Here is a 27,335-nt window from a genome sequence, read left to right as displayed (position 1 = left end):
GCTACTGGATCATCCCAAGCAAAGGTAAGAGGTTTCATTCTTATGAAGTGGAGGCTACCTGGGTGGCAGGCTCCTGGATGGAGCATGCACCTGGCCCAGAATGAAGCAAGATTCCTAGACACCTTCAGAGCAAGCTGAAAGCTCCTGGCCAAAAATGCTTCCCCTCTTGACTTTCTGCCTGCTCTGCTCTAAATTTCTCATTCCGTAGGCTTTCTTCTGTTCTGGGCTGCTCTACATTTCAGCATCTGGAATCTTGGTGTGCCAGCAGGTGAGAAAGAGGTGCATGCTGGGAGGAGAGGAAAGTTGCCAAGGATGTGACCTGTAGTCAGGCTGGTCTCTTAGCAGGGCAGCTAACACTAACCATCAGGACTTCCCATCCCCAGGACAGAGACTGCCTCTGCTCACCTCTTTCTCCTCTTTTCCAGATCCTGGGCCCGTTTCAGGAGCACCCCTGGTCTCAAACAGTCCAATGAATGGAACAGGCATGATGCCCGTAAGGAAGCTCAGCCATTTCATACACTTGCAACATGGGCGGGGGGAAGCGGCAGCTGCAGGGAGGGAGGATTTTCTGGATCTCTTTGGTGTGCCTGAAAGTCTGTATATGGTGAAGAAGATTCAAGTCCCGTAGCACCTACAAAGACCAACAAGATTCCAGGGTATAAGCTTTCAAGAGTCAAAACTCCCTTTGTCAGACATGAGTAGCAATGGAAATCCCTGAGCCCTTAGATCCCAGTGAGAAGGTGGGAAGGGGGTTGCAAAGAAGGGAGTCAGGATGCAAAGGTACAATGCAAAATGGTAATTGTGACTGCCTTTGCATTACAAGTAGGAATGGAGATCCCTGAGATGAGCTTTTATGAGTCAAACCTCACTTTATCAGATACAGGTATCTGATAAAGCGAGGTTTGACTCATGAAAGCTCATACCCTGGAAATCTTGTTGGTCTTTAGGGTGCTGCTGGACTTGAATCTTGCTCCTCTACTGCAGACCAGCTGCAGCTAGCTGTAGATAGTAAAGGCCCTTTCTGGGCAGGTTGGAAGAGATGTAGTGAGCCCCTGGAAATCAAGGCAGCAGACCCTGAGGGGCAGATGGGGCCTGGGGCAGCTGCCAAGTCTGCTGACAACGTGCTGAGCATGTGGCCAGGAGGGCTTTCAGACTCGGCAGGGCCATTGCTTCCTCTCCTTACAGCTCACTTGCCCAGTCTTCCAATGCTCTGGGGAGAGATGCTACCAGGAGGAAGCTCACGGCAACAACACAGAGCCCTGCCACAACGCAACTCACTGCGAGGTAGGGAGCTCCAAGATGACACCCTACAGGCCCTTCTGAGCAGAAGAGCCATGGCTTGTCCCAGGGGGTCAGTTGTGGGGGGAAGTGGGGTACACTCCTCCCCCTCCCCCAGTAAATCAAACCTGGAGAAATTGCTGGCTGTTTGTCCCAGCGAATGCTTCTGTGGCTCTTGCAGCTCTACCGGTTCAATAGCACCAGCTACACAGCGCGATGCAGCAGTGAGTGTGGGAGCAGCAACACTACAGAGATGTGCATGACCAACAGCAGTGTAAGCATGAGTCTGTGCACGGTGGAGTGCTGCAGCTCGCCCAACTGCCTCAGCCTCAACGGCACAGCCTACGGTAAGCTAACCCAATGGGGAGGTGTTTTTTCAGCAGATGGGTTTTCCTTGCTTCCGTGATGGGTCTGGCACTAGGATGTGGCCTCTGTGTCTTTGAGGCTTTCTGTCCAATGGAGAATAAGCTAGTCTCGTTCTGGGCGGCAATCTTTGCTAGATCCCCAGAGCAACAGGCATCTAAGGACCACAGCAATTTGAGGCCACGAGTCCTGCCTCCATCTCATCTCCTCTTGTGTCTGTTCCAGGTGACCTTCCACCCACCACCACGCCAGCTCCCACGACAACCACCACTAAAGCACCCCCCAAAAATGTAGGTGCCGCTTCATGTTTGCGCAAGATGAGACATTTCCCTAGGTGCCCCCTCCCAGCTTGTCTTGCTGTGGGAATTAAAGTTCATGCATCTTGGTCTTCCATGTACCTTTCTGCCTCTTTGGCCTGTGAGCTGCCTGTCTTTATTTCATGCAGGGGAAAGTGTGCTCGACCTTCACCTGCCATGGAGAAGGCTGCTACAAGGGGAAGAAGTCCTCAGCCGGCTGCATCGTGGGCTTTGACTACTGTGAGGTACTATTTCTGGTCTGTGCCCCTCCCCCTCCCCATGGGCCTGACACCTGGCCCTTGGCCCGCTGTTGCCCCCTTCAGGGCCTGACTTGTGAGACTGTTTGCCAAGTCCAATCTTGTCATGCTCCAAATAACAACACAGCTTTCCAGTGAATCCCTGCGCTCATCTTTTAAAACAAAGATGAGATGCTTGCTGTGCCACCTCAGAAACAGAAGCCAGCTGGCTGATTTGAGGCCTCCGCACTTGTCGGGGAGAGCATGAAGAGGAAGGGCTTATTGGAGACCTGTTTTGCTAAGCATTGGCAGAGTCACAGATGTAGAGGCTGCTGTGACTATTCTCTTCTAGAGCGGCCAGCTCCAGGTTGGGAAATTCCTGGAAATTTGGGAGGTTGGAGCCTGAGAAGGCGGGGTTTGGAAAAAGGTGGGATCTCAGTGGGGTATAAAGCCTCAGAGTCCACCCTCCAAAGCAGCCATTTTCTCCCGGGGAACTGATCTCTGTGGCCTGGAGATCAGTTGTAATTCCAGGAGATCGCCAGCCACTACCTGGAGGTTGGCAACCTAGTGTGAGAATACATTTCCCTTCTGCAGCCTCTTATTCCAGCTGCTCTTTCAATGAGGCAGACTTATAGCCTTGGTGGCCCAGGCTCCTTACGGAGTCCACATCTGAAAGGGCTATAGCTCTTCATCCCACAGGGGCTGTCAATTGCCACATGACCCGACTTCTGCTTTTCTTCTACTTCCAGATGAAGAAAACGGGCCCCCACTTTGTGGCAGGCTGCAGCAAGCTCTGTAAAACATCCGGCAAGCCCTGCGTCGCTGGATCCGCCGCGCCTTGCTACCAGGAATGCTGCCCTGCCATGCCTAAAACCAGCTGCCTCAAGCTGGACGGCAAAGTGCACTTCAACCGGGCCTGGTCCGTGGCTCCAGCCCCTCTGCTCCAGCTCCTGACTGGGGCAGTTCTCCTGGGTCTGAACCATGCCCTGTTCTTCTCCGTAGGGTCTTGCTGAAAGCCGTGCCTCTGAGGCTGAGGAGTGGGTCTTTGGGCTTGAGGCCGTGCCTGTGGGCTAGTGTGACTCCTTCTTTTGGGCTACGACTTTTTTCAGGAAGAGAAGGGGCAGGCATTCAGGAAAATACCTACCCCCTCCTTCTTTCCCCCTGTGCTGGGCTGAGCTTATGCACTATGCTTTCTGTTCCAAACCGTTGGCTTGTGTATTTTGGCAATGGAGTTTATTTCCCTACCTGCCTCTCGCTTTGCTCTAATCCGACTGGGGGCTGGGCTGGGGCAGCCAGTCCACTTCACAACAGCAAAATGCCCCTGGGAATGGCTGTTGGGTCTCACTTGCTGTTTATTCTGGGGGATCCTGGATGCAGGGAGGGGGCTGCTTCTTGCATACAACAGGCCTGAGTAGCTTGTGGGAAGAAGCAGCCCTTTCTCGGGTCAGCAGTCAGTCTAGTCTCTCTACCAGTCCGATGATTTGCTAGAGCCGAGCAGCAGGAGGACTGATTTGGGAAGAGGGTGGGAGAAAGAGAAGATTTTGAGTTGGCCCAGGCAAAACTGAACTCCTGCTGCTCTTCCTTCTCCACGTGAGTGAAGGAAGGTGCGTTCATTTACCTCCACTGCTGGGGGGATCTTGCAGCAACCTGGCATCCCCTCAATGCTACTTAGAAAAATTTCAGCCATCCCTCTTTCACCAGTTGCCCACAGGAAGCAATGTGTGAGAGCGATTTGGCTGGAAAGTCAGCGGTGAAGGAAAGACTCGAGAAGGGTGAGGAGGGCTGGGTTGCGCTCCCCCACTCCAAACTTTGCTGCTTTCTAGGTATTAGGAGTCTTTGGCTTCATGGCTGTTTGTAGTGTCGCACTGGGCTTGTAGCCAGGACTACACTTAGGATTGCCAACCTCCAGCTGGGGGCTGGAGTTTTGCTGGAATTCCAATGGACCTGACAACAGAAATCGGTTGTCCTGGAGAAAATGGCAACTTCGGAGGGCATACTCTATAGTATACCATAGAGTCTAGGAGAAAGTCCCCCCCGGGTACTGCATCTTCAAACAAAAGATCAGCCTCTTTCCATGGCTGGCCAAAATGCTGTTTAGTCTGGGATTGCAATCCTTTGTCTGCCAGTCAGATGAACGGCAGGCTTGGACCTCAAGATCTGGTGGGGGGAACTCTAATTTTAACACTCTTATTGTTCACTTCTGGCACTTGATAGGTTTCACAACATGTTGTTATGCACATCCCTGTTGGACCCAATTGTGACACACCATAGCTACAATCCTAAAAGCACCTTCCTGGGAGTAAGCCCAACTGAATAACAGTGACCTTACTTCTGAGTAGATCTGCTTAGGATTGCTGCATATTTCATCTTAAATAAAAAAAATCAAATCATCTCACTAAGTGTTTTGTTTTCATAGAACACCGCTTGCAATTAAGGGTGGTGGTGGTAGAGAGTGGACTCGACTTATGGTGACCCCTGGTGGGGTTTCATGGCAAAAGACTATCAGAGGTGGTTTGCCATTGCCTGCCTCTGCAACCTTGGTCTTCCTTGGAGGTCTCCCATCCAGTTACTAACCAAGGCCAACCCTGTTTAGCTTCTGAGATCCAATGAGATCAGGCTCACCTGGATTATCCTGGTCAGGGCACATTTCAGGGTAGGAGCCTCAAAAGGAGGACCTGAAGGGGCCTGGCAAAGAATGCTTGTAGTGGACCCATTGCCAATGGGTGGTGCCCTTTCATCTAGGTTCTTTGATGTGCTGCTGCCACCGGCTTATTTGAGTTCGATTTTAAAGAGCTTCATCCTCTCTGTAGAGGTGACAGTGCAGCGTGGCTCAAACGGAAAAGGCAAATGAGGCAGGAGAAAGAGAAGCCCCTGCAAATAGGGGAACAGTGGCAATGTCTTATCCAAGCCCTACCCCTGGGCTGGCTGTTGCTGCTAAGCTTGTCTGCTGGTTTCTGTGTTGTCCTCCCATCTTTTTTCCCCCAGGCTAGTTTGGGGCAATATTTCTGACTTGGAATAGAACTGTACTGCTAGTTTGTCCAGTGTAAACCTGGAAAATGCTACCAATAGCCCTGGCAGAAATGGCAGGGTTGGTGATGTCATTTCCTGACTGCGCTGCTGTTTTGAAGTATCCTGCTATGTAGACTTTCCCGTCTTTATTTTAGAACAGCTAAGATTGCAAAGAGGAAATGAGGTCAGTAAAGAGTTAATTAGAGCCAGCACTACTGGAGGAGATGGAGAGGGAGGAAGAAATGGCTGTAGACTATTGAATTTTTGTTTGTTGATTTAAAAGTTTCGGTTCCACTAGTGACCAGTGATGAAATAACAGGCCGGGAATGCAAATTTGTAAAAAAATTAAGAGCCAGTAACAGGAAGGGGAAAGAGAAGAGGATTAGTTTTATTCCAAGTCCTTAAGAATTTGATGAGAGACCTAAAGAAGGAAAGCTCAACAACCGCAGAACTACCCGAGTAGGGAGGGAGACATTCAGTCCCCCGATCCACAGCCTGGGGCTAATAGTCATTCTTGGGATGGAAGCGGCTGGGAAACTCCACTCCTCCAGAGCCGAACCACCCTTGGTACCAAGCCCTTGGAGCGGGAGGGGGAGTGTCTCCGGGCCTGGACGGTCCAGCCAGCCCACAGCCGGGTTGCCAGCTCCCAGATGGAAAACTGAAGATTTGGGGCGTGAACCCTGGAGAGGGCAGGCTTTGGAGCGGAGAAACAGCTCGGAGGGGTCTAACGCCATGGAGATCGCCCTCCAGAGCAGCTGTTTCCTCCAGGGGAGCTGATCTCTGTGGCCGGGGGCTCAGTTGCAACGCCGGGAGAACTCCAGCTACCCCCTGGAGGTTGGAAACCTAAGCGAACCGGTCTTTGCTGCCGGCTGATCAAGGGTTACGCGAAGGCCACTGCCTCCAGGCAGGAGGGGCCGCCTCTGGACTGCCGATGTGGAGCGCAGGAGTAGAGCCTGGGCGGAGGAAGGGGCGGCAGGTAACGGAACACAGCACAATCTCTGCACGCATAGGATGCACGTCTGAAGCCTCGGTGCTGCAGGGCGGCTTCGGCGGCTGGGCCTCGGAGGTGGTAAAGGGCGCTCATTCGTCTAGGGGGGCGCGCCGTGGCCGCAAAGTTATAGCAAGGGAGCCAGCTGGGGAACGGGGGAGGAAGGACGGGGCGATCCCGCAACCAGACGTGGCGACGCCCTTCTGAAACTCCCCTGCCTGCCAGAGGCCAGAACAGCTGATTCCTCGTCGCGAGAAAGGAGGGAAGATTGGACCACCGAACAGGCGTGAGAACGAGCGCCCCCCCCAACCGAATCTAGGTTGAGAGCATTTATTTATTTTATTTTTATACGTTATTTATAGTCTGCCCTTTTCACTGGAGGATTGCGCAGTGTGAGTCCGTACAGGCGATTCCAAAGATATTTCAATAAACGGCGTAACGGTAGATCGATGCAATTTGCAAAGATTTAAACTAGCAAGAATAAGATACAGAGTTGAAGAAATGCTAAAACAAAGTATAAGTGCTAAGACTGACATATTAAACAACATAGAAATTATCCTGTAGGATCATGCTAGCAGCAACAGACAATAAATAGTAGTAAAATCTGTAGTCCCTATCTCTTTAATTTATGCATCTGTTTAAGACCACTTCCTTACAATGCAGCCCTGAAGACACAACTCAGATACACTAGTTACTACAGAATTCAACAGGAGCAAGACAGAGCATGCATATTACACCCATTCTGCTGTCACGCCATTGGCTGCCCATCAGTTGCAGAACAAGGTACTTGCCCAGTGCTCATCACATACTAAGCCTGACATGGCAGGACCACCACTCTTATCTATGCTCCTCCACAACAGCTTTGCTCCTCTGAGCAGGACCTTCTGCAGCTGCCACCCTGCCGATAAGCAACAGATTAACAACCGCCCATGTGCATTCTCTGTTGTGGCCCCCACATTGTGGAATGGCTTGCCTGAGGAGGCCAGGAAGGCTCCCACGTTTCTGTCATTCTGCAAATGGAGTAAAACAGAATTGAGCAGGAGGGCATTTCTACAAAGATAAAGTGAGCGCAAGGTGCTGTCAAGTCACAACTGACTTATGGAGACGCCCGCTGGGGCTTTCAAGGCAAGTGAGAAGCAGAGGTTGTTTGCCATTGCTTTCCTCTGCAGTCTTCCTTGGTGGTCTCCCGTCCAAGTACTGACCTTGTTTAGCTTCCGAGATCTGACAAGATCGGGCTATACCATGCTGCTTTTCCTCCTATAAATATAATCGGGCTATATTATAAGGAATGGTTCAGGAAGGTGCTTAAAAAGGGAAAGGGGCAGTATACTATACCACTGTTTATAGAACTTAGTATCTGTTTGCTGTGTGTATGTGGGGGATGTTAGTATATAGAGACTCAACATCTACGGCTGCTAAGATGGTGTTTTCCAGGAGATGGTCAATGGACTATAGTTTCTTAAGTCAGTTGTGTCTTGTAAGTAACTGGGGGTGCTGACCAGACACAGTCACAGCATGTGCAGACCAACAGTCTTTAAAGTGCTACGAGACTTCTTGTTTGGGCTGTAGCCATCACATCTCCCTCTCTAGAATGTTTCACTTGTGGATCCTCGATCTCTCCTGGAAAACTGAAAACTTCCTGTTCCCTCTGTAGTTGGTAGTTATTCCTACAAGCTCCTGTCAGCAGTGGGCATGGGGAGGAAATCCTCACAAGGGAGTGAATAATCTTGTGCCCTGTGTCTGAACCAGCTTCAGTGGCTCCTTGGGGTGGTTGCCTGCTCCCCAATCTTGGACACCCAAATAGGTGCATTATTATTTGGGGAGGGGCCCGTGGCTCAGTGGTAGAGCATCTCCTTGGCCTGCAGAAGGTCCCAAGTTCAATCCATGGCATCTCCAATTAAAAGGATCAGGTAGGTGATGTGCAAGACCTCTGCCTGCGACCCTGGAGAGCCACTGCCTGTCTGAGTAGACAATATTGACCTTGATGGACCAAGAGTCAGATAAGGCAGCTTCACATGTTCATATCATACAGAAAAATCAACAGTCAAGGTTTCCAAAAAAAAAAAAGCATACCACAGGTGATGCCCCCTTCTACCTTACAATCTGTCAAAAGTTGTGTGACTTTGGTGCCCACCATGCCCAGTTAAGAATAAAGACTCCTGTTGGGGTTTCCATGTCCTCAACCCCATCTGTTTTTTTCCCCAACCTGCAGAATGGACCAGTCTTTTGCCATCCAGGAGACGCTGTCAGCTGGAGAAACTTGCCTGGCTATATCCTTCAATAAGGGAGAGAACATGAATGCAGATGGGTGCTCTGCTTTGCTGGGCTCCTCTCATGCGAGCATGCTGGCTGCTTATTATGAGGAAACTGCAAGAGGCTAAAACTAATGTATGTGTGTTGCATGTGCATGCTCCTGGGACCCTTTGGGAGGTTGCCAGCTCCTGCCCTAGGAGAGTCAGTAATTTTATTGACACTTCCTTGACCATCAGTTGCACACTGTGCAAGGAATCCTAGCTGCTGAGGAGGGCATGGAGAGCCGACTGTTGAGCCTCGTTGAGAGCCATGGGAAGTCCATGTGCGTGCCTAGGTGGTACCGTTTCAGTAACACATGGGAACAAGGACCACATGGGGGAGTGCAGGAGGAGGAGGAGGATGCTTCCTATGCCAATATTCTCCTCTTCATACCTGCATCTTGTTTCACCAAAGGAGCCACAAGGCGAGCAGCCCCATCCTAAGGTCCTGCTGCTGACTCAGCATCAGTGTCGCTAGTCAGTATGCTATACTCGTTCAATAGTGGAGAAATTTGGTGGGAGGATACCCTCATCCCAGGTGCAGAGACAATAGCAATTGCACCACAGACCTTAGCAAGCCACTAATCATGGAGCAGCACATCAATTAAAGTGGAAGAACCAAATTGTAGCAGTATGAAAGGGCAAGATTCGAGTCCAGTTATCTGGTCAAGGGAGCTTTGACTCTTGAAAGCTTTTGTGTGTGTATGTGCCATCAAGTCACAATCGACTTATATTGACCCCAGCAAGGGGCTTATGAGGCAAGAGGTGGTTCACCAGTCTCTTCCTCTGCTGAGTCTTCCTTGATGGTTGCCCATCGAAGTACTGACCCTGCTTAGCTTCTGAGATCAGATGAGATCGAGTTATACTGTGCTGCCTTCCCTTCCCTTGAAAGCTGATACCTTAGAAAGCTTGTTGATCTTTAAGGTGCTGACAGACCAACATGGCTACCCACCTGAAACATTCTAGTTACTAGTTACTAGTTAGTTACTAGTTACTAAACAGGAAGAGGAAAGTTCATCCACCTTACATAATTTTTCATAAAATATCATTCCCCCTCCCCGGTCGTCTCTTTTTCCAAACTGCAAATCCTCAAACTCTTCTGCCTTTCTGTACAGGGAAGGTGCTTCAACTCCCTGATAATGCTGGCTTCCCTTTTCCATACACGTTGATAGTCTTTTTGAGGTAGTGCAACCAGCGCTGTACACAGTATTCCATGAATGGCCATGCCATAGGTCTCTGAGGGCCATTATACCCGCCATTTGGTGTGTAATCCCTAGGGTAGAATTTGCCCTTTTCACATTCTGCATTGAAATTGCTGTTAATGGACATGGGGAGGGTGGTGTAGCTGATCCTGAGGGGTGGCTGGTTTGCCTTCTTGCTCTGTGCCTGCAGGATATGCCTTTACACACACCGGAGAATGGCCATCACCGCAGAGGATGTTTGCCTGGACAGGATTCTACTAATCCAGGATGGATTTACAGTGGAAGAAGGTAGAGGTGGCTCTCCTCCTCCTCCAGTTTTTGCCTCCTCCCCTGTGGCTATTGTATATCACAGAGGGTATCTGAGAGGAGGCCTCTTCTACTCCCAGTTGTCCTTTTTTGAAATTACTCCGTCCAGCTGAGGAGAGGAATCCCAGGCCACGTAACAGCTAAGAGGTAGTGAGCGGGTGCCGTCTCTGCCCAATAACGTCAGCAGAAGCTGTCACTCATTCTTCTGCCATTCGCAGGGAGGGGAATTGATCAGGGCAGCCCTCTAGTAACTGCTTTTCTCTTCATCTTTTGACAGTCACCCCAGAGAATGACCTGCAGATTCTAGGTGAGTGATTCCTAATAAGATGGTTCTTAAGAAGGGCAGTGCTGTCCCTTCCTCACCCCAAATCTTTCACTCTACTTCCTGGCTGGTTTGGCTGTGAGAATGACATTCTAGGTATATTCTACACGAAAAGAAAATACTCATTTCACGCAAAAGACATGCAGATTGTGCTGTCTGAATAATTCAGGCCTGGTTGCAGGTTTATAGCTGAAAGTATTGCATGTAACATGCTCAAGTGACATCGCTCAGCCTTGCCACACTGTTTAGTTTTGGATTTACAGCTGTATTCAATGAAGGTCACTTCAGTCTATAGCAGGCAGCTACTGTCGGGATGCCAACCTAGACGAGCGTTTGCCAAGCTCAAACCATAATAACACGCATGCCGCTATCCTCTTGTGCCTTCGAATGTGCAGGCTCTGATGTTACAGTCCAGATCACCTCTGGCGATGCCGAGTTGCTGGTGCGGCTGCCCTTCGGCTCACAGACCCAGATGTTCCTGCAGGAGGTCAGGAGGCGCTGCAGTCCAGGTATAATGCCTCATTGCTTCTAGCGGGTGAGATGTTAAGCCCCCCCTTTAATGAGAGGTTCTGCCTGGAAACTCTGCTGTCCAATGTGGAAACCTGGATGTTGGGGAGTGAGTGAAAGTTACTGGCTCAGGAGTAAAGAAAAGGCATAAGCAAACAACTTGTCTAGAGCCACACTCTAGAGGCGGAGCTTGACAAGGAGGGCTGCCCAGCACTTCCTTTCCAACGAGAGGGATTCTGCACACAGCCTGGATGGGGCGTGCTGCTTTTACCGGCCTGTCAAGAGGGAGTTCTGTATCCAGATGCACGTATATTTCTCCTTGGCCCTCCTGGAGAGCTCTCGCAGGGCGGCACTCCTCTCAGGAGCTGAGCAAGCCAAGCAGCCTTCCCTCTGAAACCTCCTGGGTAACAGACGTGCACAGCACTGAGGGATTTCTTTGGCTTTCAGGAGTTGCCAGGAGTGAAGATGCAACAGCAGTAGACCCAGAACAAAGCACCAGTGGTGAGGCCAAGACTGCTTCCACATACAGAGATCAGAAGTATGTGATGCAATGAAGAGAGGGCTTCTGTGCATACGGAGAGTACCTTTGGTTGTTGTGGTTTGCCCACAGCCCACTTCCAGGATTAGGGGACTGAGCTTCCAGGGCTGGCAGTTTGTATTCTGGCCTGGCCTCCCTTTGCTGTTCAAAGCGATGTGCTGTGTGGAACAAAAAGTGCCCTGAAGCTGCTGCCATGTTGGAAGAGAGGATGCTGGGTAGAGTTCTGGGTCTCCAAACATAGGTCGTGAATCCAGAGAAAACTGATACACCAAGAGGCCCCTGAAACATTACATTGCAGAAAACATGTAGTGGGTGAGGTAGATGGTTGAACTCTGTGCTTCAGAGACGGCATGGGGCTATTCTCTGTGCTGGGGAAGCAGAACTCCTCGTGGTCTGAAAAGGTCGGGCAGGGAGAGGAGAGTAGGAAGGCAAGAAGGGGGAGCCTAGTAGAGGGCACAGGGGGCCCCCCTAAGCACTCTCTGTCCAGCTCCCCCCTCATAACCTGCAACCAGCCCTGACATGTCGTTCTTGGGAGGGGGGTGGGGAGCCAGTCAGTTACCAATATGGGGCCTAGTTGTTTTGTTGTGTGGGCCCGGTAAGGTGAAGAATATCTTGGGTGAATTGGGCACCTCAGTCCACAGCAGTGGGATCTTCTCTACCCTTTCTGAGGGGCTGTGATGGCATGTGTGTGACTTCACAGTACATTTGTACACTGGGTGTTTGTGCGTGAGGGCATACTAGCAGTTGTGATATCTGCTGGTGTGATCCCTTGTGGGGATTAGCTCTGGGCAATCACAGAGAGGAGACGACATGGAACAGAAACCCCTCAGTGCTACCTGGAAGTTCTCTACTGCACTGGCTTTATGATGTATTTCTTAGATTCATGTTCCCACAGACTTGCAGTGGGGGAACTGGCCAAGAGTTGCCCAGTCTTGGAGCTTTCCCTGAGAGCAGCAGATGGAAACCAGTTTCTCTTCATCAGGTAGAAGCAAAGGCAAGAAAGAAACCCCCTTTGCACACTTTGTTTTCAGTGGTGTTCGCTGAAATGTGGTACACAAATGTGTGTGAGAGAGACAGAGAAAGAAAGAATACAGTTGCCTCTATGGGTGAACCAAGTTCTTGGACCCAGAATAGGCCTGGTTTGTTGGCCCCTGTTCCCTGTCCATTTCAGCATCTGAATCTCCTCCTCTGCCTCCCCAACTTTTCCAGGCCAAAGACTGCCAGCGAGATGCCCACATCTGAACAAGCACAGGGCCTGTCCACTCGGCCACCTTGGCTGAGAGACACCCTCATCCAGTCCTGGCTCACACAGAAGGAAGATTCATACACACATCTTCAGAGCTTCAGGTAACAGCAGCTTGGTAAGGCTAGTCAGTAGTGCTTTGTGTTTAAACAGGTTGTTTGAATCAGAAGTATTCTTTTTCTTATTATTCCTCTCTTCTCACTGACGGATTACTCTGCAGGTGAATTCTGTTTGGGCATAACAGAGGCTGATGTGGAAAGGAGAGGCCGTCGTCAGGGTCTACAGTGCTCCGTGTGGGTGCTGGCAGAACTCTGCTGCTTGTGTAGACTTGCAGCCTCAGGGAAACTCGTCTGTTTCTTGGCAGGTTCTTTGTTGGGACATACAACGTGAATGGCCAATCACCCCAAGAAAGCCTCCAGCCCTGGCTAAGTCAAGATAAAGAGCCTCCCGATGTTTACTGTGTGGGGTACGTAGGCCCTCCCCCCTTTCCTTTCTGGACATTTGCCCTCAGACACACTTGAAGTAACTGGGAGCATCTCACATCCAGAATGGAGGCTTTCCATTGCAATGCTTGTGTGTTATATTGTGTGGAATACGGGTATGCAACATGCAGCCCAAGCTGGGAGCTCCCTCCCCTCCAAAGCTTCCTGCTGAATCCTAGCATGGATGCAGTGGGCAGTTTCCTGGGAGAGGGAGGAATCTGCCAGGATTTGGGGGAAAGTTTCAGCCGGAAGTCACATCATCAGGTTTTGACACATGCACCATTTCGCCATTGCATTCCAAGGGCATCAGCCATAAGCCCCTGGGATGCAATAGAGGAATTCATGATGGGAGTGACTACTCAACTCCAGTCAAATTCCATTATGCCCCATATAAGTGCACCTCCTGGTGCAGAGGTCATTTCATTCACTTAAATTCTGATCAAACAAATTGCATTAATCGTCTGTAATTCACCTGGCAGACAGACAATAATCCAGTTTATTTTCCACAGAGGAAGTCATGGGAGGGGGGGACAGGTGCCAAGGCTGCACACCCACGGCTTTCTCTCTTGCATGCAGCTTCCAAGAGCTTGACCTAAGCAAAGAGGCCTTTTTCTTCAATGACACGCCCAAAGAAGAGGAATGGTTTAAGGCTGTCACAAAGGGCCTTCACCCAGGAGCCAAATATGCCAAGGTGAGCTGGGATTTGGCTTTGGTTTCTTCTTAGCGCTCTGTGTCAAGCTGGGCCTATTCATTTCATTGCATATAGAATGCAAGAGAAAGGTGTCATTTGTGGCCAAAGACGGGGGAGGGGTCTTAAGAGTGTGGGCAGTCAGCTTCCCCTTTGATGTCTACAGAAGGAGATTAGAAAAGGGGGAACGGGGCTTCTTGCAGAGGCACAGTGGTGTGCTTGCAATTTCTATCATAAGCACACAGAGGGGAATGTACAGCTGCTTCTTCCTTTCCTGCCTGCCTTTCAAGAGGGGCCGTGGCTTAGTGGTAGAGCATGTGCCTGCCACATGAAAGGTCCCAGGTTCAAGCCCCAGTATCTCCATTTAAAAGGACCAGGCAGTAGGTGATGAGAGAGACCTTCGCCTGAGATCCTGGAGAGGTGCTGCCAGTCTGAGTAGACAGTACTGACCTTGATGGACCAGGGGTCTGATTCAGTATAAGGCAGCTTTGTGTGCTCATCTGGCAAAGAAGCCCAGGGATTTGTAGAAGAGTTCCTGTGAACTGGCTCTGAGGGCTCTTGTCAAGACCTATAAGCCCCAGTGTACCTCTGGATCCCGCTTCACACCCTGTTCGTTTGGGCAGCTGCAGTGAGCAAACCTTCTCTGCTCCCCACCATGTTACAGGTGAAGCTTGTCCGACTGGTTGGAATCCTGTTGCTGCTGTATGTGAGGACAGAGCTTGCCATGAACATCTCTGAGGTGGAGGCTGAGACGGTCGGTACAGGCATCATGGGCAGAATGGTGAGGGCTGCCAGGCAGCGTGTGTGCCAGGGATCGGAGGCGGCAGGGTCTACCGTTCCTGCTCAGGAAGGCTTTGCTATAATGCTGTGCACAGCACCTGTCCCAGAGTGGGGCCTGCCAGACTCAGGCAGGCATATGGCTGGCCTCATCCCTTGCTGGAGTGGAGCAAGCCTTTCTTCATAGAGGGGTACAAGCCATTTGTCACGATACATTTCGTTGCTCCTTAGGATGGCTGGCATCTAGTTGACTCTTGCAGGGGACAGCTGCGGTGTAGAAGGCACTCTGGGCATTCTCTAGTTTCCTCCATGCTTCTTCCTGAAGCACTTGGGAATCCCAGTCCCTTCCTCTAGGCAACATTCACATGGCCAGGATTCCCTGTTCTGCATTTATTTCCACCTTGAAAGCAGAGGCATTCACATTGGCAGAGGAACGCCCACATATGAATTTTCTGCACATTTCTCCTTGCTGGCTGCCATATCCCCTGCAGTTTTTCTCACCAAGCCACTGGAGGCTTTTTGAGAGCCTTTTAAAAAATTGGCCATCGGTATAGTGAGATGGCAATTACTGTGAGTGTGTGTTTTAAAGACCTCTGGTGGCAAGGTGTGGAAAATGGTTCTGATGTGGGTGGGACCTTAGAAAAACATGCAGCGTCCCATTAAGACAAATGCTGATGTGCTTGGACAAGAGGGCTAGTATACCAAGCGTGAGAGAAAGTGCACCAAGGATGAGGGAGTCCTGGAGAATGGAAGGGCAAAGTTTTGAGGATTCTCCCTAAAACAGCACTTCAGAGTGAAAATGAAGGTACAGGAAAAACATGTTTGGAAGCAGCTCAGCACAGCTGCCTTCTTGCATTACGGTGTGCAAGAAAAGCACTCAGCCTTCTTTTTCATTCTCTCCACCATCTCAATCCTGCTCTCCAGGGCAACAAGGGTGGGGTAGGCATCCGGTTCCAGTTCCACAACACCACTGTCTGCGTGGTCAATGCCCACCTGGCAGCCCATGCTGAGGAATACGAGCGGAGGAACCAAGAAGTCCAAGACATCTGTGCCCGGATGCAGTTCCACCAGCTGGAGCCCAGCCGCCCACTCCTTACCATAGATGGGCATGAGTAGGTTGGCGATGGGGGAGGGCCCTGTTAAGCTCCTGTGCTGTTCCTTGTGAGGAGACAATGAAAAGGTGCATTTGTGAATGTAGGAGCCAACAACTTCTTGATGCTTCCCATAACTCTTCCCTCCTGCCCTCTTCTGCTTACATAAAGCCACACTAGATGCTGCCCGGCAGATGCAGGCAACAGGCTTCCAATAGTTGATGGAAGGTTATTTGTGTGTGCGTTTTAAACGACAAACAGCTTGAGAGGTTGCAATGAGGAAAGGAGGTGCAGCAAGGAAGTTGCTGCTGAACAGACTGCTTCTGGCTGTTTTCCCCTTAAAATGCCCCCTTCCCACCTCCGTGGGGACATACATCATGAGTGAAGAGCAACTTGGAGAGAAGATGTTTTATCAGTAAAACCATTTGGGGGTGGCAAAGGCACCCCTCTTCTGAAGATTGCATCCTCCATTGGCTGCTTTTCACTTTTTAGCCAGCAAGAGGCTGTTGGGTTCATCTGTAGTATAAAGCCTGGTTGAGCCCCTAGTTGTGCTTCCCACTCATAGCTGCTGGCAGAAATGGCAGTGGAAGCAGCAAGGCCTTTAGGGTCTATGTGGAGGGTTCCCCTCCTGCTCTATCTCCTCTACTTTCCAGCCACCTACTCAAGTGGTGTGCTTTGTCTTTGAGGCATTTCTGGTCTTCAGTGTCTTTCTTTTTGCAGCATTGTCTTGTGGTTGGGAGACTTGAACTACCAGCTGGAGGAGCAGGACACGGAGCGGGTGAAGAAGCTGATCCAGGCCCAGGACTTCCAAGCCCTTTATCGGCGTGACCAGGTGCCCAAAGAGCTCTTCTGGGGGCAGGCAGCTGCGTTTTCCTTTTGGGTGCAGGGCAGAAGAGGCTTCTTGGGAAGTGGCTGGAGAGCCTCGGCGGCATCAAGGATTTTTCTTCATTTAGCCTGGAGTTGTATAGTGGTTAAAGCAGCAATCTCCAGTGTGCGACACACATGAAGCTGACTTATACTGAATCAGACCATCGATCCATCAAGGTCAATATTGCCTACTCGGACTGGCAGCAGCTCTCCAGGTTCTCAGGCGGAGGTCCTTCGCATCACCTACTCCCTGATCCTTTTAACTAGAGATGCTGGGGGTTGAACATGGGGCCTTCTTCATGCCAACCAGATTCTCTACTACTGAGCCACGGCCCTTCTTCCTTTCCTACCATGCTGGAACCACTGATGTGCTTCTTGAGTCTTGGGGATAAATACTAAAGGATCAGAAACAGAGAGCTTTGGGTCACTTGCAACCAAATAATTGCCAAGCAATGTGCTGAGCTCACCCCAGATAGGCAGACTGCAGCCACATGCTGTCAGCTTGGCCACACTGGGCCCCTTTGTCCCTGGGGTTAGGAACTGCTTCCTGGAGCTTCCCTTTAGAAACTGGACTGTGCAGTACCTCCTTCCCAAAGTCAAGAGCCAATCCTCGTGCAGGAAGGGCTTCAGAAGAGCCTAAGAGTCTGCAGGGAGCACCTGTTTAGAAACAGCTGCCTCCATTGCAGAGTAGCACTTCACTTGGAACCTTTTGACAATCTAAGACTGGTCCTATCCCCTAGCAACCATGTTGTCATGGTGCCCACTAACCCTGCTCAAGATTTAGGCAGTGCCCATAGCTTCAGTCGTCTGAGTTAGGGAAACCTAGGTTCAAGTTGCTGTTCAACCGTGAAAACTCACTAGATGAGTCACTCATCATCTAACCAACCTTAAAGGGTTGTTGTGAGGATGGAGGGGGGGCGTTATGTATGTTGCCTTGAGCTCCCTAGAGGATATAAATGTAAGTGGTGGATAGCTGAAGAGCTGCTTGAGTTGATGTGGAATTGGGTACAAATTCCTTAAAAGGTCATCTATTGAAATTTCCATATATTTTTTAAAGTTTCATAGATACTTTTAAAAAAAATCAAGGTTCTAGACTGAATGTGACTTTTTGAACTTCAATGCACTACCCGCTGCTATTAGTAAATCCTGGAGACAGCAGACCTGGGACAATAAAGAATTCCAATTGGGAGGAAATACATTTCTTGGGAACCTGTGTTTGAATTCTTGCCTCCTAACCAAGGCTAGTAAAGGAAGAGGCAGTGCATCTACCTTTGCCTGGAGCTGGTTTTGGCCTGCTGGCATTTCTCCTCAGGAGCAAAAGGGGAAGGCAGGTCTGAGCTCTATCTGGTGCTTCTGGTCCTCAACATTTTGTCCTTTCCTCCTCCTAGCTGAAGATTCAGATGGATGCCAAGGTGATATTTCAAGACTTCAGGGAGGGAGAGATTTCCTTCCAACCCACCTACAAATACATCCCTGGCTCTGACGACTGGGATGACAGGTAGGCTGAACTAGGGTGCAGTGCAGTATCTTGCTTGCTCTGCTCTTTCAGAGTTGCCTTTTCCTCCAGCCAAAAGGCAAAACATGAGAACAGCCATAAGATGGTCAAAGCACTGAGTCACTGCAGTGTTTGCATAGGAAAAGCTCACATAAATGCCTCTCCCTTTTTGCTGATAAGGGTGTGTGTGTGTTCTGCCAGTGTGCAGTTCCCTCCCCCCATTATAGGGGGCAACATGACATGCTTGGGGTGTGTGGAAGTTTGAGTGGAGGACATGGGAGGAAGAGGTTCAGAATAGAAGCCTGGTAGTTCTTCACAGACATTGTTGACTTGCTTGGAGTGCCTTGTACTCCCCACCTCAGTTGCCTTGTTGGAGTTGAAGCTCTTAGAAGATGCAGTCGCCCAAAGTGTGGAGGAAGAAGGCCTGTAAAAATCCCAAGTGGGCAAATCTTTGCCTGTCCCTGATATTCTTTCTGGCTGTTGTGTTAGTGCAAAGTCCTGCGTCAGTAAGGGTCAGCTGGTGTCACGTTAGTTCTAAAGACACGGGGGTGGGAGGGGGGAGCGTGATGTAGTCTCAGACCTGCAGGGCTCTTTATTACTCCTCTATGAAGATAGTTTCAGGTGGGTAGCTGTGTTGGTCTGCAGTAGAAAAGCAAGATTTGAGTCAGGTAGCATCTTAAAAACCAATAGGATTTTCAGGGGATAAGATTTTGAGAGCCAAAGCTCCCTTGATGTCAAGCATCAGTAGATAATAGTGACCTTGATAGATGGATGGTCTGATTCAATATAAAGCAGCATCACATGTACTTATATATATATATATAGGGGGGAGGGGAGAATGAGAGCACCCTCCCACAGTGGGGCAGAGTTACCACCTCACCGATAACCAGGGCCTGGGGTATCTCAGGTTTTGGATGCTTTTCAGGGCCAAGCTAGAAGTGACGAGTTACACTTGAACGGCAAGTGAACAGACTCACATGTATTCCTCCCTGTTCACTTGCGCTCCACTTGCACTCCACTCAATCACAAGATCAAGTGGAATGCAAGTGGAGCGCAGGTGAACACGGAGGCGTACATGTGAGTCTGTTCACTTGCCCTTCAAGTGTAATTTGTCACTTCTAGCTTGGCCCTCAGTATCTCTGCAGTTTCCCCCTACAGACCAGTGACAGGAAGTGTGGATTAAACCGCAAAAGAGAAGAGAGGCTTCTTTGGGGGAGGGGCTGCAACACGCCTTCTTATGGCAGGAGGCCATCCATTTTCCATTTCCCTTACAGTGAGAAGTGCCATGCCCCAGCCTGGTGTGACAGGATCCTCTGGAGAGGGAAGACAGTCTCTCAGCTGAGCTACCAAAGCCACACGGCCCTGAAGAATAGTGACCACAAGCCTGTCAGCGCCCTCTTTGATGTTGGGGTGGGCACCTCTCCTGTGTCGAGGCAGAATGGGGTGTGGGAAGTGGAGCCTTGGAGGGGGGCATGCTGATTCTTCCCTTCCTGCTTCTCACTCTGAAGGGGGCTAGCTGTGGATGCACAAGGAAGTGTCCTCCCCCAGTGTGGGGCTTTCCTTTCTACATGTGTGCATCAGGGCCAGGGCCTAAAAGGCTGGGCTCATCCTGTGGTAATGTTCTTTACTGCCAGTTGCATTTCCACTGTCTTGGGCCAGGAGAGGTCAACTCCTGTGGGCAGCCTCTTATGTAACCAGAATTCTGTCAGGAGAAAAACTTAAACGAGGACTGATTTGTATTTCAGTTGATTTATTTAACATGTTACTCCTCAGGCTGGGGAATGGGTGGTTTTCAGTCTTCTTTACAGCCCAGCAGGGTAAAGGTCCACTGATGAGGCCACACACCCTTTCCAGATAAAGGTGATGGACGAGAAGCGCTATCGCAAAGCCTTCGAGGAAATTGTGCGCTCTTTGGATAAGATGGAGAATGCCAGCATCCCGTCCGTGACTCTGTCCAAGAGAGAGGTAGGATGGGCTGCCCTGGGCAGTATGATACCCTCCAAGTTCCTTTTCTTAAGATTTTGCCCATATTAAAAACCCAGAGAGAGAAATGTGAGACTCTGGGCCAAGCTACAAGTGACGAATGACACTTGAACTGCAAGTGGATCGAGTAGAGCCCAAGTGGAGGGCAAGTGAACAGGGAGAAATGCACTTGCCGTTCAAGTGTCATTCATCATTTGCAGCTTGGCCCTCTGCTTAGCCACTTCCGGGGTGGGGTGGTCCATTTCCTTCTATGGAGGAATCAAGGCAAGAGGTCTCTCAACTGATGCTCCAAGCTGGACATCAGTGCAGAGCAGTGGTGGTGGGGACTGAGGCTCCGGACCAGGCGTTTGGTCTTTTGGAATGTTTGAGACCTTCCTGCTTGGTAGCTCAGTGGCTAAGCAAGAGGACAAAATGGGAGCCACCGAGAGCTCTAGGCAAAGATTGATGGTTCTTGCTGTGTGTTGCCCCTCTCCACCCTTCAGTTCCTTTTCAAGGATGTGAAGTACCTGCAACGTCGGGTGGAGACCTTCACCATCTGCAATGGCCCAGTCCCCTGCCAGTTTGAGTTTATTAACAAGCCCGATGAGGACACCTACTGCAAGCCGTGGCTGATCGCCAAACCAAGCAAGGGCTTCCTGTTGCCAGGTGACTTGGCTGTCATGCATGTATATCTGTGTGCCTCTGTGTGTGTGTGTGCACACTGCTCCAGATTGTGACCTGTGTAGCCACATCTGCCTACAGGACAAGGATGCAGCAGCTCCAGACTTTGGGGAGATCACCCCATTCCCTTTGCATTCATTATTCATCCCCAGAACATGCCAAATAGATGTTCTTCCACTGAACCATGGCCCTTCGCCATTTGTGTAGTACTGGTCCATGATCTTTGCTTTAGAATCAGTTGGGAAAGTTGGATTCATCTGATCTGATTAGACCTTTTATTTATTTACTTACTTCATTTCCACTCCGCTTTTCTCCCTAGCAAGGACTAAGAGTGACTCATGACAATCTCCCCTTCTCCATTTTATCCTTACAACAACCCGGTTGAGTATGTGTGACTGGCCCAAGGCTACCAAGCAAGCTTCAGTGGCAGAGTACAGCTTCAGACTTGAGGCCCCCAAATTCTAGTCCAACCCTCTTAATCACTGCACTGCTGGATTTCTGAGGTCTTTGATACCATTGATTTTAACATGTTGGTGTCTTTTTCAGTGGGATCGGCAGGGGCAGAGGGGAGGTCTTAGGATAGACTCCATTTGTTTCTTCTGGAAGATCACAAAAAGCAGTTGCTCATCTTCTATCTGGATCTTTCAGATAGTTTTATGGAATCCCATGGTGGAGTTTTATGGAATCCCATCCTGTTTCTCACACTTTTCTAAGAAAACATAAGAACAAATGCCATTTTTTCCCAGGTTTTCATGTCAGCAAACATTTGTTTACAAGTATTTTAAGGAGTTAAATTTTATGTCCTATTTTAAATACTTATTTTAAAATATTAGATCCAGAGGAGTTAGCTGTGTTAGTCTGTAGTAGCAAAATCGAAAAGAGTCCAGTAGCACCTTTAAGACTAACCAACTTTACTGTAGCGTAAGCTTTCAAGAATCTCAGTTTTCATCGTCTCTTCAAAATATTATAAACTGTGATTCAACAGAAAAGTGTTCAAAATGCCGTTGTACAATCATTTAAACTACATGAGCAATCCAAGCCAAACTGGAAAACAAACCAAATAGTGGTAATTAATCTCTGCTCTCCTCCAGACTCTAAATGAAATAAGGTGCATCTTTCTTCTCCCTGAAGGTTCGGAGTTGATGATGGAATTAGAACTACTTGTAAATAAATCAACAGCGACAGCCTTGAATTCTGGAGAAGGCAAGCTGGAGGACATCTTAGTGCTGCACCTGGATAGAGGCAAGGATTATTTCCTGTCTGTGTCAGGGAACTACTTGCCCAGCTGTTTTGGGTGCCCCATCCAGGCACTCTGCTACATGAAGGAGCCCATCCGAGAGACGTTGCCCAAGGCAGTTAGGGAGTTGGTGAGTTCCTACTGTTGATTAGTTGACTGCGCTCCCCGCCCCCCTACCCCCGAAGTGGCAGCACTTTTGGGGTGTTATCCAAGATGAAGAGTATCCATCCATCCCAGATGCTGCATTGCATGGTGTATGCCCATTTAAAGGAAGTACTCCCTTTTAGACCTTGATGCCGTTGTCGACAGAGGATGCTTTTCTGGAAGAGAAGCCCTTGGACATCCCCAAGGAGTTGTGGATGATGGTGAACCACCTGTATCGCAATGCTTGCCAACAGGTAAGGATACCTCTGGGGTTGAAGGGAGTTTCAGGTGGGTAGGCATACTAGTCTATAGTAGAAGAGCAAGATACAAGCCTAGTAGTCCCTGCAAAACCAATGAGATTTCCAGGTTATAAGCTTTTAAGAGTCAGAGAGCTTGGCTCTTGAAAGCATATACCCTGGAAATCTTGTTGGTCTTTAAGGGCTTGTATCTTGCTCTGGTTCTGAATTTCCTGTGTGCTCTAGGAGGGTGCCCTTTTTTTTAACAGGAGTAATAGTTAGCTCCAATAGCAACAGCAGGGTTTGAGTCCAGTGGCACCTTAGAGACCAACATGATTTTCAGAGTGTAAGCTTTTGAGAGCCAGAGCTCTTCTTCAGAAAGTCTGAAAATCTGGTTGGTCTCTAAGGTGCCATTGGACTCAAACCCTGATGTTCTACTGCGGACCGACACAGCTACCCATCACCAATAGCAAGGTTCAGAATCTGTTCGGGTGTGCTGGAGGACACTTCCAGAGTGTGATGTGATTACATTACGTGCCAGGATTCTGACCTTCTTCTTGTATTGGTGTTTTTTGCTAGCTCTGTAACTGGAATCCTCTTGTGTAAGGGTGGCCTAGTTGATTGGATATGTTATGCACAGGGGAGCATGCGAAGGGGTGAATACATCTGGTTGTAAATGCAGGAAATATCCCTTGAACAGGAATGGAGAAATGGGACAGGTGGTTTTTTTGCTCATCCCTCCCTACGATGTTGCTGTTCATACATCCTTCTTTGCAGGAAGATCTTTTCCAGCAGCCAGGCCTGAGGCCAGAGTTTGACCAGATCCGTGACTGGCTGGACACAGAGACGCTGGACGTGCTTGGTATCCTTTGAAGGAAGTGTCTTTGAAAGGTCTGTTCTGCTCCTCTAGTGTGGAATATGGTTTGTACTGTTTTTATATTTTAACATGCAGTAAATTTCATGGATACCTTACTGTTGCAGCAGAAAGGGGAATATAATTTTGTAAAACATATCAAGACCAACAAGATTTCCAGTGTATAAACTTTGGGGAGTCTAAACTAATACCTTGGAAATTACTAATTTGTTCATTACTTTCCTTCACTTAGACCCAACTTTTCTCCCCAATCGAGGCCCAAAGTCCCCCTCAAATCTCCATTTTATCTGAACAACAACTCTGCAAATTAGGTTAGGCTGAGTGTATATAACTGGCTCAAGGTCTGCAAACAAGCTTTCATGGCAGAGTGGGGATTCAAACCGGGGTTTCCTAGATTGTAGTCCAACGCTAACCACTACACAACCTGGCTGAAACAGGTCTTTAAATGCTACTGGACTCAGATCTTGCTCTTCTACTGCAGACCAACACAACTATCCACCTGAAACTATCTCTTTATTTGCAAATGCATAAATATTGTAGGGGGTTCAAGGCAAACACATAGGGAGATCTAAACCTCTCCAACCTCTCCATTCAATTCCCCCCGCTCCCATCCCAGCCATCTCTGAGCATAACAGACTATTGTCCCTACCAATCTTTTAGAAAAGTACATCTTCAAGAATTTTTGAAGCTGTGAAAAAAAATTGACATTTAAATATATGCAAAATTTATTTTCTTATCAAATCTTACTGTACTCAGTCAAGAATATTAAATGCATCACTCATAACTTTGTAAATATGCTGTAGATATGTTTATACAAAAGTGTAAACAGACCCAGTAGGGGAGAGAGCTCTGTGAACTGCTGTACTTTATGTTACTCAAGGACTCACACATCTTGGTTTTTCCCAACTGGGAAGTTCAGCCAAAAGGAAAGGTGGGTATAAATAAACAAAAATCCAGTGGAGTGATAGGATAGGGGTAGAATCCATCCCAGTATTATGGACTATCCAAATACTGACTTATGGACAAAATTAGTCACATTTAAACAATGAATAGATCTTTGCAAATGTAGTTTGTGTCTGTAGTATATACACAGGATATGGTGCAGTCTGTAGATTGTTCCACATGAAAATCTTCACACTCCACAAAGTATTTTGAGAAGAAACTTGTCTTGAAAAGTATTTCAGTGATTCCAAAACAGATTAATATTTAGATTTCCCCCCCCCACCCCCAAAAATGTTCCTCTAAATTTTCAGTGGGGAGCGGGGGGACACCTGTATGTTCTGATTAGTGCAGAGGCAGCTTCATGACCTATCAGGCAAACTTTCTCTCTCTCTCAAAGTTTCTTATTACCAGTCAGGGTTTATTACTATTTTTACACACTCTACAGTGGACGAAGGTCTAAGGTATGTTTGAGAGTAAGAAACATCTTCACTTGGCATGATGTCCTTCCCTGGGCCCTTCTGCTGTGGACTTCTGTGGGTTTAGCATTGGTGACTGCTGGGGCTGGGAGTCCCATTTTAGCGACTGCTTCTTTAACTTCCCTTCCCAGTGCCAGTCGGCAGCAACCACGCTGTGGCTGAAGCACTGCTGCTCTTCTTAGAGAGTCTTCCTGAACCAGTCATCTGCTACAAGTTGTACAAAAGCTGCCTGGAATGTGCCAACAGCTATGAGATGAGCAGTCAGGTAAGGGCAGCTGTTGGGAGAGGAAAGGACGGAGCAGCAAGACACAAACCACCGTCTGCGGCTTTTGTGAGTGTTGCTTCCGGCAACTGATCTGCAACAATAAAGTACCCCCAATCTCCCCCAGGTTGTTGCTATGCTGCCCAAGTGCCATCAAAACGTTTTCCGTTACCTGGTAGCATTCCTGCGGGAGCTGCTGAAATACTCTGGGAAGAACCATTTGGATGTGAATATTCTTGGTAAGCAGAACTAAACAAAGGAAGCCACCCTTCTTTGCCCATGGTCTTAACCAGTTTTAGCGGCCAAGGTGAGTGGGTGGAATGATAGGAAGAACTCAGATAAGTTTCTGTATGTCTTAGATTTGTATCCCACGCTTCCTCCAGGGAGCCTCAGGGTGGTATGCATGGTTCTCTCCATTTTATTTGCACAACTACCCTGCAAAACGCTGCAAAAGAGCATTTGCTTTTAAAACTTTGGCATATGTCACAGCTAGTCTGTCGCAGCTCATTGCACTCCGTAAATAACTTGCTGATAGTGTGGATTAAGCAACAAAGTGGTGCGCCATAATCTTCATATTGATCGTATTGAAGTACACTGTATAATTCACCTTCAGTCTCAGCGAGAAAGGAGGACTATAAATAATGCAAATAAGTAAACTCTAGAGCATTTTAAGTAACTGGGATACTATACCCCAACTTCTCTAGGTGTTTGCTTGAATACAGTGGATGGGAAGGAGGGAGAGTCTCTCTTAGGAATTAGATGATGCCCCTTTTTTGGTTAAAGTATTAACAGGTGTTCTTGGTTTTCCTGTGCAGCTACTATATTTGGCGGCTTGTTGGTGCGCCCTCCTTCTGGCCACACCAAGCCAGGCACAGCGGAAAAGCAGAAGGCACAGCAATTCATCCTGCAGTTCCTCTGCCAGCAAGGGGACGTGCCGGGTTATAGATTACTGCAAAGATAACATTTGATGCAATCCAAGTATTAGATTTTATATGACACTAATACATTTTAATGCAAATGCAACATGTATTCCGGGATACAGGTCCGGCGTGATGAAATACTAATGGTGCAATGTACCTCTTGAGTCATCCCAAGCATTGTGATAAAACAGTCTTGTCTCTGTATCACCGCCTCCTCGCTTAACTGCCTGTAATGTTAAAACAGAAAATTTTATAATTACATTAAAGCTATATTTTGTAAAGAATACACTTTATTAACTTCATGCTCTTCTTTCTGTCAGCCCCAGAGTCAATGAGGCATTTTCTCCTTCTGCTCTGGGCCACTCACTCATATACCCTTTAGCTGCAGGTTGAATTGAGGAAGTTACCTGTGTCTGCCCCACTCTGCCAGACACAAGGTGCTTCCCCCACCCCAGCTCTAGAGCCACAAGGCTGCTTGGGAAACTGAGAGGGCATCTCTCTTGCTGTTTGTTTTCCTGTTGCTCATCTACCCACCTTCCTTGACTGGCAAGCCTTGAAGATAAAAAAAAAGAGGGTGAGAGGTATTTCAGCCCAGAAAAAAACAAGGTCACCAAAGAGGTTGAAAGAAAAAGAAAAACCTTGTATGTGAAGATATAAAGGTCAATATTAAATAAGCTAGAAATATATTAAATTACAACATTTTGAATCAAATTCCAAATGTTGAAAACTGTGCATTAAAACTGTTAACTTTGGTTACAGATACCTTCCTCAAGGCAGAAACATTTTTAGAACAATTTCACTTATACACATGGGGATGTCACACATTTACAGGCGTAAGACATAAAGTCTTGGCGGGCCCGGGTGTCCTCCAACAGAGAGTTCCACCAGGTTGGGGCCAGGACTGAAAAAGCCCCAGCCCTGGTCGAGACCAGCCAGGCTTCCCTGGGGCCAGGGACCACCAACAAGTCCTCGATCTTAAAGCTCTCCGGGGTACATATGAGGAGAGACGGTCCCTCAATGGCATTGAGTCATTGAATCCTGACCAGGAATTAAATGCCACACAGCCTGAAAGCAGGGCAGGAGAACTAGCAGAAACTGGCAACCCATCACAGTCTTGCAGATTACCCTATAAAATTTGGCACAAACTGCCAATGAATTTATATGGAAAGCCAGCTTGTTAGAGATCCTATTTCTGCACCCATCTCCTGACCGACCGAACAACTGGGCTGTTCTTAAGAAATGGGTATGAAGTTGGAAACGTGGAGTCTGGCATGGTTGCCAACCTCCAGGTGGGGCCGGGAGATCCCCTGAAGTTATGCTAAACCTCACAGTGAAGGCTACAAAGATCAGTTACCTTGGATAAAACGGCTACGTTGAAGGGTGGACTCTAGGGTATTATACCCCGCTGAGGTCTCTCTCGTCCCCAAACCCGACCTTCTCCAGGTTTCAACCCCTCAAATCTCCAGGAATTTCCCAACCTACAGCTGGCAACCCTGCAACCACCCGCCTGTAATCATATCGGCGCTAGGACCGCGGAGCTCTTGTCTGCGCCAACGCGCCGTAGCTGCGCGCACAGAAGTGCCGCTCTAGCGTGCGGAAGTGGGGCCTCTGCCATGCCCCGC

At 48.8% G+C, this 27,335-nt stretch overlaps 2 protein-coding genes across 3 annotated transcripts; both read left to right on the top strand.

Annotated features, from left to right (window-relative positions):
- Positions 1–433: 433 nt before the first annotated feature.
- On the top strand, positions 434–3,553 carry LOC129343656 (uncharacterized). Its single transcript, XM_054999993.1, has 6 exons — positions 434–493; positions 1,186–1,284; positions 1,460–1,625; positions 1,867–1,931; positions 2,087–2,182; positions 2,923–3,553. The coding sequence occupies exons 1-6, from the start codon at positions 470–472 to the stop codon at positions 3,184–3,186; spliced, it is 714 nt and encodes a 237-aa protein (XP_054855968.1). The 5' UTR covers positions 434–469; the 3' UTR covers positions 3,187–3,553.
- Positions 3,554–5,680: 2,127 nt separating this feature from the next.
- Positions 5,681–26,015, top strand: INPP5B (inositol polyphosphate-5-phosphatase B). Of its 2 annotated transcripts, none has more exons than XM_054999295.1 (22): positions 5,681–6,158; positions 8,383–8,745; positions 9,854–9,951; positions 10,247–10,276; positions 10,687–10,800; positions 11,246–11,336; positions 12,546–12,683; positions 12,944–13,045; positions 13,638–13,752; positions 14,414–14,530; positions 15,451–15,638; positions 16,338–16,449; positions 17,873–17,982; positions 19,254–19,389; positions 19,834–19,944; positions 20,445–20,607; positions 21,754–21,989; positions 22,147–22,257; positions 23,017–23,101; positions 24,663–24,796; positions 24,921–25,032; positions 25,609–26,015. In XM_054999295.1, the coding sequence occupies exons 2-22, from the start codon at positions 8,699–8,701 to the stop codon at positions 25,752–25,754; spliced, it is 2,496 nt and encodes an 831-aa protein (XP_054855270.1). In that variant the 5' UTR covers positions 5,681–6,158; positions 8,383–8,698; the 3' UTR covers positions 25,755–26,015. The 2 variants fall into 2 exon arrangements, with proteins under 2 accessions (XP_054855270.1, XP_054855269.1); XM_054999294.1 differs by having other exon boundaries at positions 5,681–6,489.
- The last annotated feature ends 1,320 nt before the right edge of the window (positions 26,016–27,335 follow it).

The sequence above is a fragment of the Eublepharis macularius genome, chromosome 15, assembly GCF_028583425.1.
Source record: "Eublepharis macularius isolate TG4126 chromosome 15, MPM_Emac_v1.0, whole genome shotgun sequence".
Classification (NCBI taxonomy): domain Eukaryota; kingdom Metazoa; phylum Chordata; class Lepidosauria; order Squamata; family Eublepharidae; genus Eublepharis; species Eublepharis macularius.
This window is presented reverse-complemented; position numbering and strand designations above follow the sequence as displayed.